Raw genomic sequence first — 15863 nt, 5'->3', positions numbered from 1 at the left:
TAGGGCTTCAAAGGCAGCATGCAGCTTCTGGAGTGCTGCTCAGGCTGCCTAATAAATTCCCTGTAAAGATCCCTTTCCTTGCTAGGCATTCATCCAGCCTGGGAAAAGGCACGGGGGGCTCCCCATCCAGTCAAACCCAGACCATCCACAGGCCCAGCAGCTCCTCTGATAAGCACTTCATAGAGAGCAGACAAACCAATCTCCCTCTACCTGGTGGAGGGAATGTGGGAACAGCTCTTTGCTCAACAGAGAAGCCTTTGTGACGGGCTTAAAAAAAATCCGATAAATCTTCTCTTCTAATGTCACTAGAGCTGGGTGTGTTCCCATCACCTGAGCCTTGACTTCTGTACATATTTGAAACATGTCCCGAGGTGACCCTGTGCAGGACTGCCCTGTGGCAGTCGTTCACTTACAGGAGCCCTGCACTGGAATTGGCCACCCAATTCCAAAAATTCAAGATGGACAAAGATTCCTCCCAGATAAAAGGTGCCAGCACAGAAAGCTCTTGCTGCCCATGTAGTGCCAAGAGTGGTGCACCAACTCAAAGTCAGTGGGCACATGAGTTTCCTTCTGCTGGAGTCTGAGGGCACTGTCCCCTTCCGTGCCATCAGCTCTTCTGAAGCCTTCCCTGTGTGGAGAGGCAGATGGGATTTGGAGCATAGAAGACCTTGTGGTGAACTGCTCAGGAATGGGGTCTGTGCTGTGCTGGGGGCACATGGTCAGTGGGCTGGGTGCAGTGTGCTGTAGGTGGGGTGGTAATGGCACAGATGTTGGGGTGTTCCTCCTGTTAGAACCCTCACTGGGCTGCCAGTTGGTTCACCTATAGCTCTGTGTATCTGCTTGCTGGAACATATTGAGTAATGAGTTATGAGTGATAGTCTTTGCTGCTGTTGGCATTTCTGGTGTTGAAATCTCATGCTCTCACTACTCTTGTGCACTTGTTGGTGCATGTCTGCATGTATGTGGTTTGGTTTCCCTCATCCACATAAGTTAAACTTGTGAAGGAAGGACCCTTCCTGTGTGTAAATATACACTGTGCTTAAAATAAATGTGTTTTTACAAGGTTATTTCTTTTTCATGAGTGAACAGGACCGTACTTGCAACTGTAAATAATTTTAGGTCTTACTTTATTGTTTGCAATCTCCCTGCATAGGACAGGAACAGTAAATAGATATCAGGTGTTCTCTCCTGCAATGACTAAGGTGGCAACAAGAACACTTCAAAAACATTAAAAAATGTAGCACTCTGGTCCTATGATTTATAAAATGTAATTCTGCCTAAGGAGAAAGGGCACAGCTGTAGGACTGACTACCTAGAGGACAACTCAAAGCTGGAAAAATCCTTAGTGAGGATAAAGGACACAATGGGAAATCTGCAGCTTCCATCAACCCTTACCTGGCCATATAAAGCTACTAAATAACAAGAGCCCCCCTTGCCCTTAGTGGTGCTGTACATAGACATGCTATAAAGCAATTCCAACTTCAGCCAACACTTTGGGATGTATAATAGATAGTTTACTAATTTCTTTATTGTTTCAGCTGGAAGTGACAGATCAAATCAGGAAAACTAGGGGGCCAGGAGGAAGAGGATTAAGATCTTAGACTCACCAGCCCCCCTTGGGTTTTGTCCCCATGGGCAAGTGCTGATGAGCGTTCCCCATTTTGTTTCTTCACTGATTAAACTAAGAAACCAAACCAAAGGACGCAGGAGAGAAGGGTTAAAGGATTAGGAGATGGTCTTTGAACTGCCATGTGGCAAGGTAATGAGGCATGAATTATTAAAATGATTTCAATTATAACTGGCAGCCACATGCTCCACTTTTGCATTGGCTTTCTTCCTCACTGTAAAAAGACAGCTTTGTAAGTGCTCATGGTTTCTTGGAAGAGATACGCTCATCCAGAACTGTTAATTGTATAAACAGCATAATTTGTCATTGGCCAACCTGCTTTTGTGGTTAGATAAGTAGAAGTGTCAATGAGATGGGCATGGCTCAGCAGCAACACAAATTTGCTCCTCCAAAACCTGCAGGAATAGGTTGGCACAGTGTTGCTGGGAGGCTGTGGGTATTAATGGCCTTGAATCAGAATGGTGGGCTGTGAGGCACTGGTCATATGCTGCTAGTACCAATTATTTTTAAAATGCTTCAGCTTTAATGGAAGCAGAAATATGTTTATACTGTGTGTTCTTTTGCTTGTGCATCACTTGGAAGCAACGTCTGGAGAATGACTCTGAACAGAGATTTGCAGACAGTGATCAGACTGATTTAAACTCAACCTCTGTAAAGACATGCATCACACTGCTGGCTGGCTTCCCAATATTTCTTCATGATGTAAAAGTCTATAGAAAAGGAAATATTTTCAGGAATAGCTCCATCTTGTGACTGCTAAAATTTTTGCACAAAAACCTGTATTTTGTGTCAAAATGAACAACCTTAGGTATGACTCCTTGGGAAAACTCATGTGGCCCCAAAGACCAACCAGCACAAGGAAAACTTGAGGTGTTTGATACAGCAGATGGCTGAGGAGGTCAGAATTTGATGAATGCTTCAGGAAGAACTATTTACCTAACACACTCATTTTCTTTTTCTATTCATGACTTGCCTGAAAGGGGAAGTAGGAGAACTGAATCCACCAGGGCTCAGATCAGTGAGTAAATATTGAAATGTGAGGTATTCTGAAGCTGCATCTCTGAGCAGTGTAGTTAAACTCTCTCTTTCCACTGCTTTTCTCCACCCCAAGACAGTGTTCATCAGCAGAATACTGATGTGCTCTGTTTAGAAATATGATGGCTAAAGGCCATTCCCAGTGGATCCATCTCTAGCAACTTTTTGCACTTTCAGCCCTATTGGGGGGGGAATGAAGGCAAAAAGGTAATGTTTGTGGTTGACTTTAATACACACAGAACAACTCATCAGAAAAGGAGTGGCATATGATGCTGAGTGCAGAGTTAAACAGGTTAAAGCTCTTTCCTTGTTGTGGACAGTGAGTATGATGCTGAGCAGGGACTATGTTAGTGCAACTGGCTGTGGGGCAGCACCTGATCCATGGGCAAGACAGGAACAATGACCTGAGTGAAAATTAATCCATCAGACAGGGACACAGTGGGGCGAAGGCAGCAGCTGTGCCAGGATGGCAGCCAGGGAGGGGAGACGGAGCTTGCAGTGGACGGGAACCTTTCATGGGGTCAGGCTGGTGCTGTTGGTTTTAGTCATGACAGGGAGTGTTTGGCCCCGTTCCTCTTGGGAATATGAGTTATTAAATGTAGCAACAGCAGGAAAGCTTTTGCACTAGGGCTCGTAATATCCCTTTTATAGTCCCTGGTTTTCCTTCCTCCTCAGAGCAGAGCTGTTTTCCTTTGGCCACGGGTGAGATGAGGGTTTATTCGAGCCACGACCCTGTCAGCAGGTGACCATTTCTCCAGCTACTCCGTGGAGTTTCCCTTTGCAGCCTGTGTGGAAATGGAGGCCAGATCCCCCCTGGGGTTTCTGGATGACAACCCACTTTTTCCGAGTCGTTCAGCGCAGCCCCGTCCCGGGAGCAGCCGGGAGGCGCGGGGGGATGAGGAGGGAGGAAGCATTCCTTGCTGCTACATTCACATGGCTCCTGGCACCAGCCAACTCAGCAAGCTCCTCCTGAAACCGCTCCAGACTCTGAATCATTTCTACTAGGAAACCATTCATGCCCCAGCTGACTCCTTAAAGCCCCCCAAAACACTGGCAGCAGGCAGCAGCCTCTGATGCTGCTTGGCTTGTCTTGGCAGGGCTGAGGGTCTGGGCTGAGATCAGGGTCCTCTGTTGTTCTCAGGGCAATGCTTTCCCTGCATCATTTGGCCAGTTTGTACAGAAATGGACTCAAACTCTAGCTCTGTTTGCTCAGTTGCCATCAATGCTCTCCATGTCTCTCCTTCAGTAAGGAGAGAGGTAACTTTGCACTGTGTGACTTTATTTATTCTCTTCACCACTTGCCTGCCTGCACCGTGAGAGTGTCAGTGCTGAAAAAACAGCCACAGTTTGTAATGTTTGTGATACGTTAGACAAATATATAAGGCAAAAATACATATTCCAGCTCTAAGGTGCTTCCCCAGCAGCAAGACTGGGACTGTTCTTTGTGGGAGCTCAGAGGGTTTGTGCAGGAACATGGCTCTGAGATATGTTCCTCCACCTCTCTGCCTCCCTTCCCAGCCTGTTTTAAGTCCCTCTGAGGTGGGTATGTCAGCCCAGTCATGCTGGTACCTGCTGAACAGCAGCAGGCATGTTTCAGTGTTTAAATCACCTCTTTGCTCGTCTCTCTCAAGGGATGATTCATGTTGATTGATCACTTCGAGCTGGGTGTGAAGGCAGCCCTGGCTGCTTTGTTACTGGCACTGCTGAGCTTCAAATGAAGCTGGTTTTTTTTTTTTACTCTTAAAGCTGCTGCCTGTTGAAACTCCTCTGTCTTTTAGATTTGTTCCTTTCACTGTCAATGATAAAATCCCCTGGAGCTTTCCAAAGGTATTTGTACCCAACTAATTTGAAAGTCCTGGACTTCTAGGCTTGGGGCTTGTTCATGTGTGACTTGATGGGAAATGTTTGGTTTTGACAGGCTGGTGCCTCCACTACTCTAAGTCTTGGGCAGGTATTTTAGTTGCTGCTAGTTGATGGCAAAGTCATCCTTTTAAATTCTTGAGTAAATTATATAGATGGAAATTAAAGAACAATGAGAAAGCTGTGCCAGTGTAAGAAAAGAGAAAGTAGTAACAGTGGAATGATGTCCTTAGCAAGCAAGGCAGACACAGAAGTGATGGCTAATGCTGGGTGACAGCATATCATAGATCAACCTGCCCCAGTTTCCAGGAATACTGAGAGTTTTATCTATAATAAAAGCCTAGGACTGTAACTCTAGAGTTGGGTTAAACCAGCTCCTTTGTGTAGCCCTTTAAAGTCTCAATTTTCCCACCTGTAAAGTTGGATAATAGTAATTTCCTCCCAGAAGGTCTGGCAGTGCTGGGTAGAAGCTGTTCCATGTTGCTCTGTTAAGGAAACAGTGGCTATTATTAATCACGCCTCATATTTTTTCAACATTCCGCATAAATAAATTTTGTTTGTTTTGATTTTTAAAACTTGGAACCAATGGCTGGACCAAATTATAGCTGGAAGCTGCGAGGTAGGAGCAAAGACATCCAAATGCTGCTCAGTTTGCTCTGTATAGGACAGAACTGCTGAGGCTGCATCACTTGTGGCTCCTGAGCCCGGTGCCAGCATACAGAATTCCCTCCTTACAGCTTTTCCATTGCACGGGCCAAGTATCCAGCTCTTCAGTCTGTTATAAATCATCCCTAATTCTGTAATTGCTTTGCTAGTGATTATAGGCAGACTCTGGTTGATCCTTCAGTGGTTTTCCTTTATCCACATTTTCAGTGGGCTCTTTTACTGTCGATTCTTTTTTCCAGTTCCTTGCTCCCCTTTTCCAGTTCTAGCAGGCCTCATGGCTCCAGTCCAGTGTTTTCCCTCCAAGAGACAGGCAGAGCCCCCTCTGCATTTGGGTCTGCCTTTCCCCCTGTCAGGGGAAGGGGCACCTCGTGCCTCTTGCTTGCAGACATGGGAAGCAAACATGTAAGGTCATGCATGTAAGAATATGCTCTGAATCACCCTTGCAGGGCTGGGAGCTGCATTCAGGGGTGGATTTAGAAATCGTGGCAGGCAGACAGTTAAGCATAGCTTGAAGCATGGCTGTACTGTTCCCTGCCTACCCAAGGATGTCTCTACACACAAGCAGGTACAACAGCAGCCAAACAATCGTGCCTGGATGTTTGCTGGCACTTGCTCAAGTCTGCAGCTAGACTGGTTGGTGCTGCTGAGGAGGTCAGAAGAGCTGGTGTGTGGTCCCTCTCCCTGGCAGCAGTTTAGTCCCACACTTTCTGTGCCTCCCTCCAGTGCAGGATCAGTAAGCCTGGCTTCTCAAAGCTCCAGCACTGTACCTCTGTTCTACCTTTTCTCCTTCCCTAGGCATGCATATTGACTTCTCTAATTTGCACTTGTGAAAACATACCTGGTGATCCAACTTGGCAAAGGGCAGGCACTGGGGAAAGCCCCTGCCCTGGGTGAGGCATGATGCTTGGATAAAAACTAGTGATACCCTCACTTGGTGGCAAGTAAGATCCAGATTTCTTCTGTGCCACTTGAGAAGGACATGAGTGACAAAAAGCTATGGTTGTTGCTTAATTCCTGTAGTTTCAACTCAAAGTGGGACCATAAAAGCCATAAAACAGGGTTCCATATTTGTGAAAAATGGATTAAGCTTTGAGGGGTTTGAGAGTTTGACTTTGACCTGCTTTTGTTTTTCAAACTTGCAGTTAGATTGAGAAGTGCTTAGCTGGCATTTCTGAAAGCAGCTCAAGGATTTTACAATGATTCTTAGAGGGGGTGGGGGATGTATTCATGTGGGTCAGCTCATGAGGCACCTTGAAGACTTTTGTTTTCAGAAACTGGGGCTATTGAGAATGGAAAACACTTATGACCTTTCATTCAGACTTCCCTTGCATTCAGGGATTTTCCTTCTATTGAATGGGCATTGACTACTGCCTTTAATTTTTATTTTGTTATCTCTTAATGCACTCTTCAACTTTAATTTCAGGCTAATGTATTCCCTCCTCTAACCACGGGAGAGGCTATTCTATGAAAATGGCCATCTGATGTACCTTGTGGTTGAGCAGATGTTATCTTGTTTGGTAATGAAATTCTGCCTTGAGTAATTGGACATTCTTCCTGGTTCCTCTAATTAAGGCAGAAGAAAAGAACAAAACCTACAGATTTGATACAAGTAATTGCTTCATTATTTGCTTCCTTACCATAACCATCAGCCCAAAGAGCAGCATGACCATTAGGACCATAGATGATGATGATGCAATGCTGTGGGTTTTGGTACTTCGTTGTCAGATGGAATCACAGGGAAAGGAGTTAGGAAATAACTGCTGAATTGTTTACCTCTTAACCACATGCACTTTAGACCACAGAGAGAGTCTGGCTGTTGCTGGCTGTGCTGTGTCCTAATCAAGTGAATCAGTTCCTGGAAAAAGCAGTGTGTGAATGTATGAGGCTTTAGATCAACAGAGCTGCCCTGCCTCCTGCATCTGAGCACTGTGGCTTGGTGCTGAGAGGTTGAACATCTGTGTTTTCCTACTGTGGAGCAGGGAGGGGAGAGCTGCATGAAACCCTGACCACTGGCAAGAAGAAAGTGGCTCGGGACCTGAGTATGGCAAGTTCTAGCAGTGGTGATGCCTTGTGCCACTGCTGTTCCTTGTGTTTGGTCATCCTGGGTTTGGCAGGAAGGTTTGTATTGGAACTGTGGGTACACAGGGACTTAGAGTAGACACACTGTCCCCAGTGGCACTGAGGACAGGCCAACAGGCCTTGTAAAGTTACACAGATTTAATTGAGGTCTCAGGTATGGTTTCAAGCAGAAGATTCCCCATCCCTGAGGACCTGAGCTCCTCTCATGCACGTCCCACTGCCCCATCCCCACGGTTCAGTGGTTTTGGTGCTCATGAATAACAGGTCACCCCAAATGCACTTCATAAACCCCTTATTTTCTAATTGCAAGCTTGAGAGCCAGGCTGCTGCATCGGAGCAGCCACATGATTTATATGTGCCTACTGATGAAGTCAGGGCTTGGAGGCTCCTTGGATGTGAATTCCACCGAATTATCCTCAAGTGCTGGGAGAAGCAGTTTCAGGTCACTGCCAATCAGTCCTCCAGACCTCTTCATGCTGTTCTGTACAAAGCCTGTATGATCCAGGAATGCTATAAGGAACTTTGATCATCAAACTGATTTCTATCTCCCTCTCCAAGATCTGGGCAGGTATGTTTTTATAAGGCTCCACTGAGCTCAGAGCTGGCAGACCAAACATTCCTGCAGCTGCAAAGTTAGGCAGTAACAAGTTAGACAGCCCTGAGTTTTAATCCCAGTTTGGACAACCCTTTGTCAGAGCTGTTAAAAATGAAAATACGCATTTGCTTTTTTTATAACTGAGGATAATGATGAATATAAGTAACCAGTGCATTGTATGGATTAACTGACTGGCACAAGCAGTGCATTGTGTGAGTGCTCTGTTAAGGCTGCAGGGGAAAGGGAGCGCTATCAGAGGTGCTGTAATATTTTAATTTCTTCAAGAAGGTGGCAGAAAGAAGCAGATCCTGCCTGCCTCCAGTGCTGGTTGCTGAGCTTTTGTCCTTCCTCACAAGCATCTTGCTGTCCTGGGCACTGACAATGGGAATTGTGCACTGCAAAGGGCACAGAGCTTGGGCTGAACTCTGCCCTGATGTGTGCCATCAGCAGCAAGCCCCCTGGCACAGAGCTCCTCCAGTGGCCAGTGAGTGGGTCCAATGGGATGACTGAACCTTTTCCTGCTGGCTCAGCGTTGCACTCACCACAGTACCCGGGTGAGTCAGGTCCTGTTGCACACCCAGCAGTGCCCAAAGCCCCCCTTGGTGCCTGCCAGGGCAGCTGCAGGCTCTGGACAGGGAGGGGCAGCCCTGTCTTGGCCAAAAGCCACAAGGTCTCTTCTGTGGGGTCTCCTCCTGCTTCCTTTTCCTTGAATCCAGGGGCTCTCTGTGCTGGGATTTGCAGGGATCCCCATGGCTGGAGTGCAGCGTCACCATTTACCTCCTGCTCAGTTTGGCAGCTGCCTCCCAGTACCGGGCCATGAACTGCTGGTGCAAAGCAAGGTGGAAAACGCTGCATCATCTCTCCAACACTGCAGCCACAAAAGAGCAATTGGTCAGGAAATAGGAGCTTAGAGGATCCAGGGAGATGGAGGGGATTTATAGCTCTGACACCTGAGTTCCTACCCCTATATCAGCCAGAGATGCTGTTCCCAAGGAGGAGGCTCAGGTCTGCTCTGCTGCAGGTGGGCAGGTGTTTGCAGTGTAAATTCCTGCATCTCCTTGTTACTGGTCACACAGGGAGTCCTGCTCTCTGCCACAACAGCCACTTTTGCCTACCAGGCAGTGCCTTGGAGCCCCAGGGCAGCACTGAACCTCATCACACCTCTCAGTGGGAAACCTCAGTCTTCCTCCCCTTTTGCAAAAGGAGCTTGGTCTGAGAAGTTGAATGAGTCAGTCAGAGGTGCAGTGACACAGCTCAGCATTCCCTAATGTCAAGCTTCCTGCAAGTCCTTGAGATCAGGTTTTTTCCCCCCAGGGGCTCATCCTTTCCTTATTTCTGTACTTTCCTCCTCATTCCAGGGTGCATTACTGGGTGCTGTTGCCTCTACCATCTCTCCCTCCCCTTGACCCTTTCCTGGGCCTCTGGCTCCCTGCCTCAGCCCACACTATGGAGCTGATGGTGCTTGTCTCTCACTCCTCTGATTGCTCTATTATGTTTAGTTTGGGAGATTGTGTTTCTCCATGCAGGAACCCCCACGTGCTGGGGAATGTGATTCCCTGGAGGATGCTGCTGGGGAGAGGCAGCACAGGCCACTTGCAGCAAATGCTTTTCGTGCCTGCCATGAAACTGTAACAACTACAGCACATGTGTTGCAAGCTAAGTCAGGGAGAACCAGCTGCTGAGGGCACCACGGCTGGGTCAGGCTCAGCACCTGCTGCAGGAGGTGCAACATCTGCAGCCTCAGTGGCTGTGGGTGCTGCTGGGCTCATCAGCAGCTGCTCAGTGCTGCTGCCTGCCCATGCCCATCCCTCAGGAAAGGTCACTGCTGTGAGTGTGGAGTTGGGCATCCTGAGGCAGAGACAAGTGAGGCTGACACAGCCTCTCTGAAAAGTGGCCAGCTCTGTGCCTCTGCCAGCACTGTGCTGGCACCAAGGGATGCCAGGGTGGGATATGTTGGGCAGGGGGGAAGTTCAGGGCTGGTCTGTGATGGGTGCCAGGTCATATCTGAGCTGTTCTGGCAAGACCTGAGGCTTGCGTGGTGCCTGCCAGTGCTGCAGCCAGGCTGAGCCAGCAGCCCAAATCCCTCACTTTCAGGAACAATAAATTCCCTCACTAACTTAGGAAAGAGTGGGGAGGGAAGGGGGTGTGGGAAGCTCTAAATGACTTACCTATTGGAAGCCTGTGGGCTCTGCTTTGTATTAAACATTAACCTGCCCTTCTGAGCCAAGCGACCGATTCTCTGGGTAATTCTGAGGCGGGACAGGCAAAGAAAAGGACTCTTTGTCAGAGAGTATTTCAGAAAATATCCCTTCAGCCAGTTTGTCTCATCGTGTTTGTTTGGCCCTGCAGCAGGACGCCTGCTCCACAGTTTGCTGTTTGTGTTTGTGCAGTGGAGCTGATCAGATGGCCGTGTCCCAGCCGTGGCTCCGAACACGCTGCTCACAACATGCTGCTCACTGGTGGCTCCATGATGATGGCACAGGCACCTTCTGAACATGTAATCACACACAAACACAGAACCAGACATGTGCACTCGTAACTGCACACTAAAATCAAGCACACAAGCTCATATCTCCATAAGTGACAAAAAGGGAAAGCTGCCTTTTGAACTTCTTTAAGGTGTATCCCTGTGATTGCTGAGTATTAAGCAGTATTGCTCATCAGAGAGGTGCAGGTAGGAGCCAAGCACAGGGATCAGTGACTAGGAGTGGGTTCTGCTCCTGACTTTGCCCTTACTTGGTGTGTGAGGTGGGGCAAGTCATTGTGCTATTGTTTCTCCTCCACAAATTGTGACTAATGTGGAAAGAGTAATATTGTTACTGTGGCCTTAGATGTGTGTTTGATTAAGCAACAAAGCTTTGGTGATTCAAAAGATTTCTTGGTGGAAGTTTTCCTAATGACAGAGCTTATGAACATCTCCCCACTGGATAACCCCAGTGCTAAGATGATCTAGCACTGTCCTGCAGCAGTGGGTAGAGTTGTTGTTGCTACAAATCTGGAAATGTGTGAGTGTTCCCGAGCTGTTCAGTGCAAAGTCTGGCTGCTTAGCACTTCAGGCAGCTCTACAACTTTTGTACTAAAACCTGAGACACTCAGACAATCCTTTTTTTCAGATCTGTTACAGAGGGGATAATCTGTGGCTGAACAGTGGTAAGAAGTGCCAATAGCACTACATCCTCTTAATCCAGCTCATCTAGTGCCTTTCTCTGTTCTCATGCAATGCCAGGGTTAGGGCTGGGGGTAAGAGCACTTTTTTTTTCTTATTGTGGAATAGTCTACAACCACGCAGAGAGCCCTTGCTGTGGAAGCCATGCCTTTGACGTGGTGGAATGTTCTCAGGTGAACAGGACTTGTGCTGCACACCTTTGTGTGTAGGTGACCCACCTGAGGGGTTGTGGAAATCTTTGCAGGGAACAGCCTGGTCCTTCCTCCAGCAGTTCAGGCTCCTGCACCTCTCCGTGCTCTCAGAACAAATTAAGACTAGCTATGACTTTCTTCCTGTCTGTGTTTGCAGTGCCACAGGCTGATTGCATTTGCGTAATTAATTGCCCAACCTGTGTCTCGCAGGGGAGCGATCAGAGCGTGTCTGCCCTCCAGGCACATCAGGAATAGCAAAGTGAAGCCTCCTCTTCCCCACACCTGGGGAGATGCCCCGGGGAGCTGGTTATGGGGTACGTGGTTCTCCGCATCCCCGCAGCAGTGAATAAGTACTCATATGTAGCTCTCCCCGTGGTGTAAGCCTGCACAGGCGTTTTGCTCGGTTTACAGCCTTAACTGAGTCCTGTTCGGGCGGCTTTGGAGAGGAAAGAGGCGCTTCCACGGGTCAGCAGCGCCCTTTGAACTAGAGAGTGGAGATCAGCGCTGACCTGAGCCGCTCCGGCAGCCAAGGGCTCAGACAAATCCATGGGGTGCGCCGGGACAGAGGCGTGAAATTCCACCCCTTCCCTTTGCTGCACCGGCTAAATACACCTGGATTTCCAGGGCTGGGAGCTGGCAGGGATAAACCCCGGGGAGTATTTGTTTTCCGAGGGGGTAAGGTGCAGCCGCTGCGGAGGCTGAGCCCTGCTCTACCCCTGCCAGTGCCAGGAGAGTTGGAACAGCCCACAACCCACTCGGAAAGGTGTGTGCTAATCACTGGGAGCGCTGGGGCTGCCCCCCGACTGGAGCCAGGCGCTCGGATGGGGTGGCGGTGTGCGCGTCCCCTCCCCGTCCCTGCCCACAAAAGGATCGTGGCACCCCAGGGACCGCTCAGCCCCGCCGGCCTCGCTCCTGCTCCCATGTCACAGCTCGGAGCGACGGCATGAAGAAATCCTCGTATTCAGGTGAGCCTCTCTCTCCTCTCACCTCTCTCCCTTTGTGTCTGTACTGGGGAAAAAAAAAATATTAAACCCCAAAAGTACCACTCGCACAAGCCCTTCTGCCCCTGAGCGCTCTGTGGAGGACGAGCAGCTGTTTCACTGTGTATAAACAGACCCTCTTGATCGGCGGAAAAGGCTTAAAAAGCCAAGCAAATGCAGGGGAGGCGGCTTGTTCCAGGCGGAACCCGGCACTGGTGACACGGAGCTCGTTATCAGGAGGCACCTGTGCCAGCACAGGGAGAGATCCAGTGCCCAGTGGAAGAGTGAAATCGGAACAGGGCAGTGGTGGTGTGTGTGACACTGCCTGCACTCAGGGCTGGAGGGGTTTCCAAACGGGATGTAAGAGCTGGGATCCCATAATGGTGGGGGGCTTTCTTCTCCCTTCTCCTCATCCTGGTTTTCCCAGTCTTGCCCTGTGGGGCGAGGACATCGTGCCTTCTGCTCATGTAGGCTCCTTCCTCCCTGGCTAAGAGGAATGAGCAACCATGCTGGGGTCATTCCTCAGAGCACTCTGTGGAATCCTGCTGGTGGCCCCGAGAAGTGGCTGGTGCACAACAGAGTGGACTTGTCTCCTGTTAAAAGTCCCCTGCTCACCCTGTAAAGCTCAGGTGCCTCTGGCAGCAACTCCAGCTGCAGGACTTTGCTCTCTGTGCTCTCTAAGCCAAGTTCTGCCCTGGCTTTGCCCTGGCCACTGTGGGGATGTGGTGTCAGCATGTCAGCCTCCTCCTGATGCCCTCAGCCACGGGTCTGGCCGCTCTATAGGGGTGCTGGTGGCAGCTGCTGTGCTGCCAGTCACTCGAGCCACATAATGACCAACAGGACTCTGCCTGAACTCATGAGCCACAGGAGCTGGGGGTTTGTCTTGACTCAGAAAATTCCCTCTGTGCTGCTGCTGCCTGCTTATGGTTAAAATTAATTAGTAATGTTTCTCTCTTGCACATTTTTTCTTCTCTCATTAGTGTTGCTAAATGGGCTGCCAGGGAGGCTTTATTATGGCTTTTATGCTGGGAACCTGAGAAATCCTGAGCATGATTATTAGCATGTTGTAATGGATTAAACTATTAATGGTTGTGCCTGTGTGTAGGGAAACCTGCTATTTGTTCTGGCCTCCTGAGGGGCACATGGTGGCTGGAGCAGCCCTGGAGCAGACAGGAGCAGTGCAAGAACAGGTCTGGAGATAACTGGCTGTCATACAAAAAAGCTGTCAGCACTGTGACCTGATATTGTGACTCCTTGCAGATGAGGCCAAGTGGTCCTTTGTTTCTTTGCTTGCTTTGGATGGGCTGTGCTAGAGTGGAGCTGGGGTGCTGCAAAGCCCCTGACAAGTCTCTGGTTGGTGCCCAAATCCTCCTTCACTTGTTACAGCTGAGGCTGGCTGACATCTGGCCAGTACCTTTAATTCAAAGGGACTATGGTCGTATTTTGGAAACATTGCTTTGAGATTTCCCTGGATATGGTGCAGCTTTTTAGTTAAGTAAAAAGAACAGAAGAATTGCAATGCTCAGAATACACTACGTGGAAGCAACAGGATTAACTGCACTTACAACACCTCACACCTTGCAGAAAACACAGGCAGCTCTGCTTTGCAAAGGCTTCACTTTTGGTGCTGCTGTTCCTGCTGTGCTGTGCTGGGGCTATTCCTGTCAGTGATTCACAGAGCAGAAGGTGCTGGATGGAGGCCACCTTGGAGAGCTGCCACCTCTGCATGGGGTGGAGCCAGCCCTCCTTGGCCCATCTCTCTGGTGGGTTCACAAATCAGGGCACAGTGACGGGCACTCGCTTTAGGGAATTTCACTGGGGATCCCAATTGCTTCTGCAAGACATGAGATGTACAGGGTGCTGCAGGGCCTCTGGGCTTTCTGTTGCCAGAGAAGCTAGTGAGGTGACAAAGTGACTTCTCAGCTGCAAAGGCTCATGCTGACAGCCCCTGACAGGCTGGAAACACAGTGCCTGGCTCAGAAACTCCTGAAAATTATGACAAAGGGAAAAAAACATCTTGTAAACAATTTTTGGGGCTTGAGAGCATTTCTCCCTGACCTTGTTTGCCCTTCTCTGGTACATTCTGGATCTGTTTTGTGGACTGAGTCCTGCTGAACCCAGCTGGAGGGTCTTGCTTGACTTCAAAGGGCTGGAGCTCCAGCTCCATCCTCCTCTGTGAGCACAGCGAGGCTGCTGTAGCACTCTCCTGTTATCAGGCTGTTCCCCACCCCAGGCAAGATTCACTTTCTCTAAAGTACTTCAGGGGAAATCATTACCCATCTGCTGTGACTTCTGAGTACAAGCCACGTAGGTGGGGTTGGGATGAAGGGTTTACCTTCCGATGCTTCACCTCTTAGAGCAGAGGCTCAGACCTTTGTGCCGTAGCCGTGGGCACATGTGGCTCAGCCCGGCAGTGCTTTGTGTTCCTGGAGCTTCTGGCAGCAGCAGGAGGAGGAGGGGAGAGCATGAAACAGGGAATTTTGCACAGCGAGTTAGAAATGAGCAATAACTTCTACTGAAGCCAGCTCTTACACGTTTGCCTTGGGGATGTCTGTTATTTCAGATGCTGAAGGTGAACTTGTCCTGGAATACTACTTTTTTAAGGATTTTTTTTTTTTTTTTTGGTTCTCATTTTTCATTACTCAAGCCCAATTGCATGGCCAAAGAAGCAATAGACAGGATTTGTGATAAATGACAGGATGATTTATAGGTATTTTCAAGGATGGTGCAAATGGTTTTGGCCAAGGACAGTTACAGGTTTATGTAAGACATTGGCCTGCACTGAAATAAGGATCACTGGAATTACAGTACCTCCAGAGTTATCCATAGTGGTTACAGAAAACTACCTGAACTGCAGACTCCTGATTTATTGCTTAGGTACTTAGGGAGGAATAACTCCTCATATAGGAACTAAAGCTACAGGAAAAGCTGCAGGAGTAACAGTGAGAACTGTGATTCCATCATTGCAGGAGGATTTGGAAACAATTTTTTTCCGATATCATGACTCATAAAATGATTCCCTGTAAAACATGGGCAATAGAATGTAAGTCAAATTGGAGTTGCTGGTGCTATCTAGAGAATTTGTCTGCCTCATCCCTGGAAGTGTCCAAGGCCAGGTTGGATGGGGCTCTGACTAACTTGGTCTAGTGGAAGGTGTCCCTGTCTGTGGCAGGGGTTGGAATTAGATGATCTTTGAGGTCCCTTCCAACCCAAACTATTCTGGGGTTCTATCTAGGCTGGGAAGCTTTGGGGAAAGAGCCCTGTCCTCTGATAGTTGGTTTGTAGTGTCCCAAGGTCCCCTCCTGTCTCAGACCCTCTGTGTTGCCTTGGAGCCAACACCCCATGGTTCCTGCAGATGCTGAGTACCTGTATCTCTGGTCCAAGGCAGCAGCAGCTACAGGTGTTGGGAGGCAAGTGGGGTTTGTACCTCACCAAGGGGCTCCTGTTGTGCCCCAGCACATCCAGTGAGTGAAGAAAAGCAAGTGAGCTCTTGCTGGGGGTGAGCAAGGGCTGGTGTGCAGCTGTGACAGCACGAGAACATGCACCACAGAGTGAGGTTCATCAAAGCTCAGTGGAGCAGCAGTGGATGGATGTGGCCACCCCTAAATAACCTTCAAGGGCTGTGACTGGACCAGTGCTGTCTGTTGGAGGGGCCTCAGTCCAT

General features: G+C 48.9%; 1 protein-coding gene across 2 annotated transcripts in view; it reads left to right on the top strand.

Moving 5' to 3' along the window:
* The first annotated feature begins 11913 nt into the window (after positions 1-11913).
* The window catches only part of SEPT9 (septin 9), a 136151-nt gene continuing 132201 nt past the window's right edge, over positions 11914-15863 (top strand). The window contains exon 1 of one of the 2 annotated variants that reach the window (XM_027654511.1): positions 11914-12184. In XM_027654511.1, the coding sequence (XP_027510312.1) occupies positions 12163-12184 (22 nt within the window). In that variant the 5' untranslated portion in view covers positions 11914-12162. The remainder of the gene's footprint in view (positions 12185-15863) is intronic. The other variant, XM_027654515.1, reaches the window with a different exon arrangement.

Source organism: Corapipo altera, unplaced genomic scaffold, assembly GCF_003945725.1.
Source record: "Corapipo altera isolate COAL_440 unplaced genomic scaffold, ASM394572v1 343, whole genome shotgun sequence".
In the NCBI taxonomy this organism is placed as follows: Eukaryota; Metazoa; Chordata; class Aves; order Passeriformes; family Pipridae; genus Corapipo; species Corapipo altera.
The sequence above is the reverse complement of the archived record's forward strand: the minus strand, read 5'-3'. Positions and strand labels throughout refer to the sequence as shown.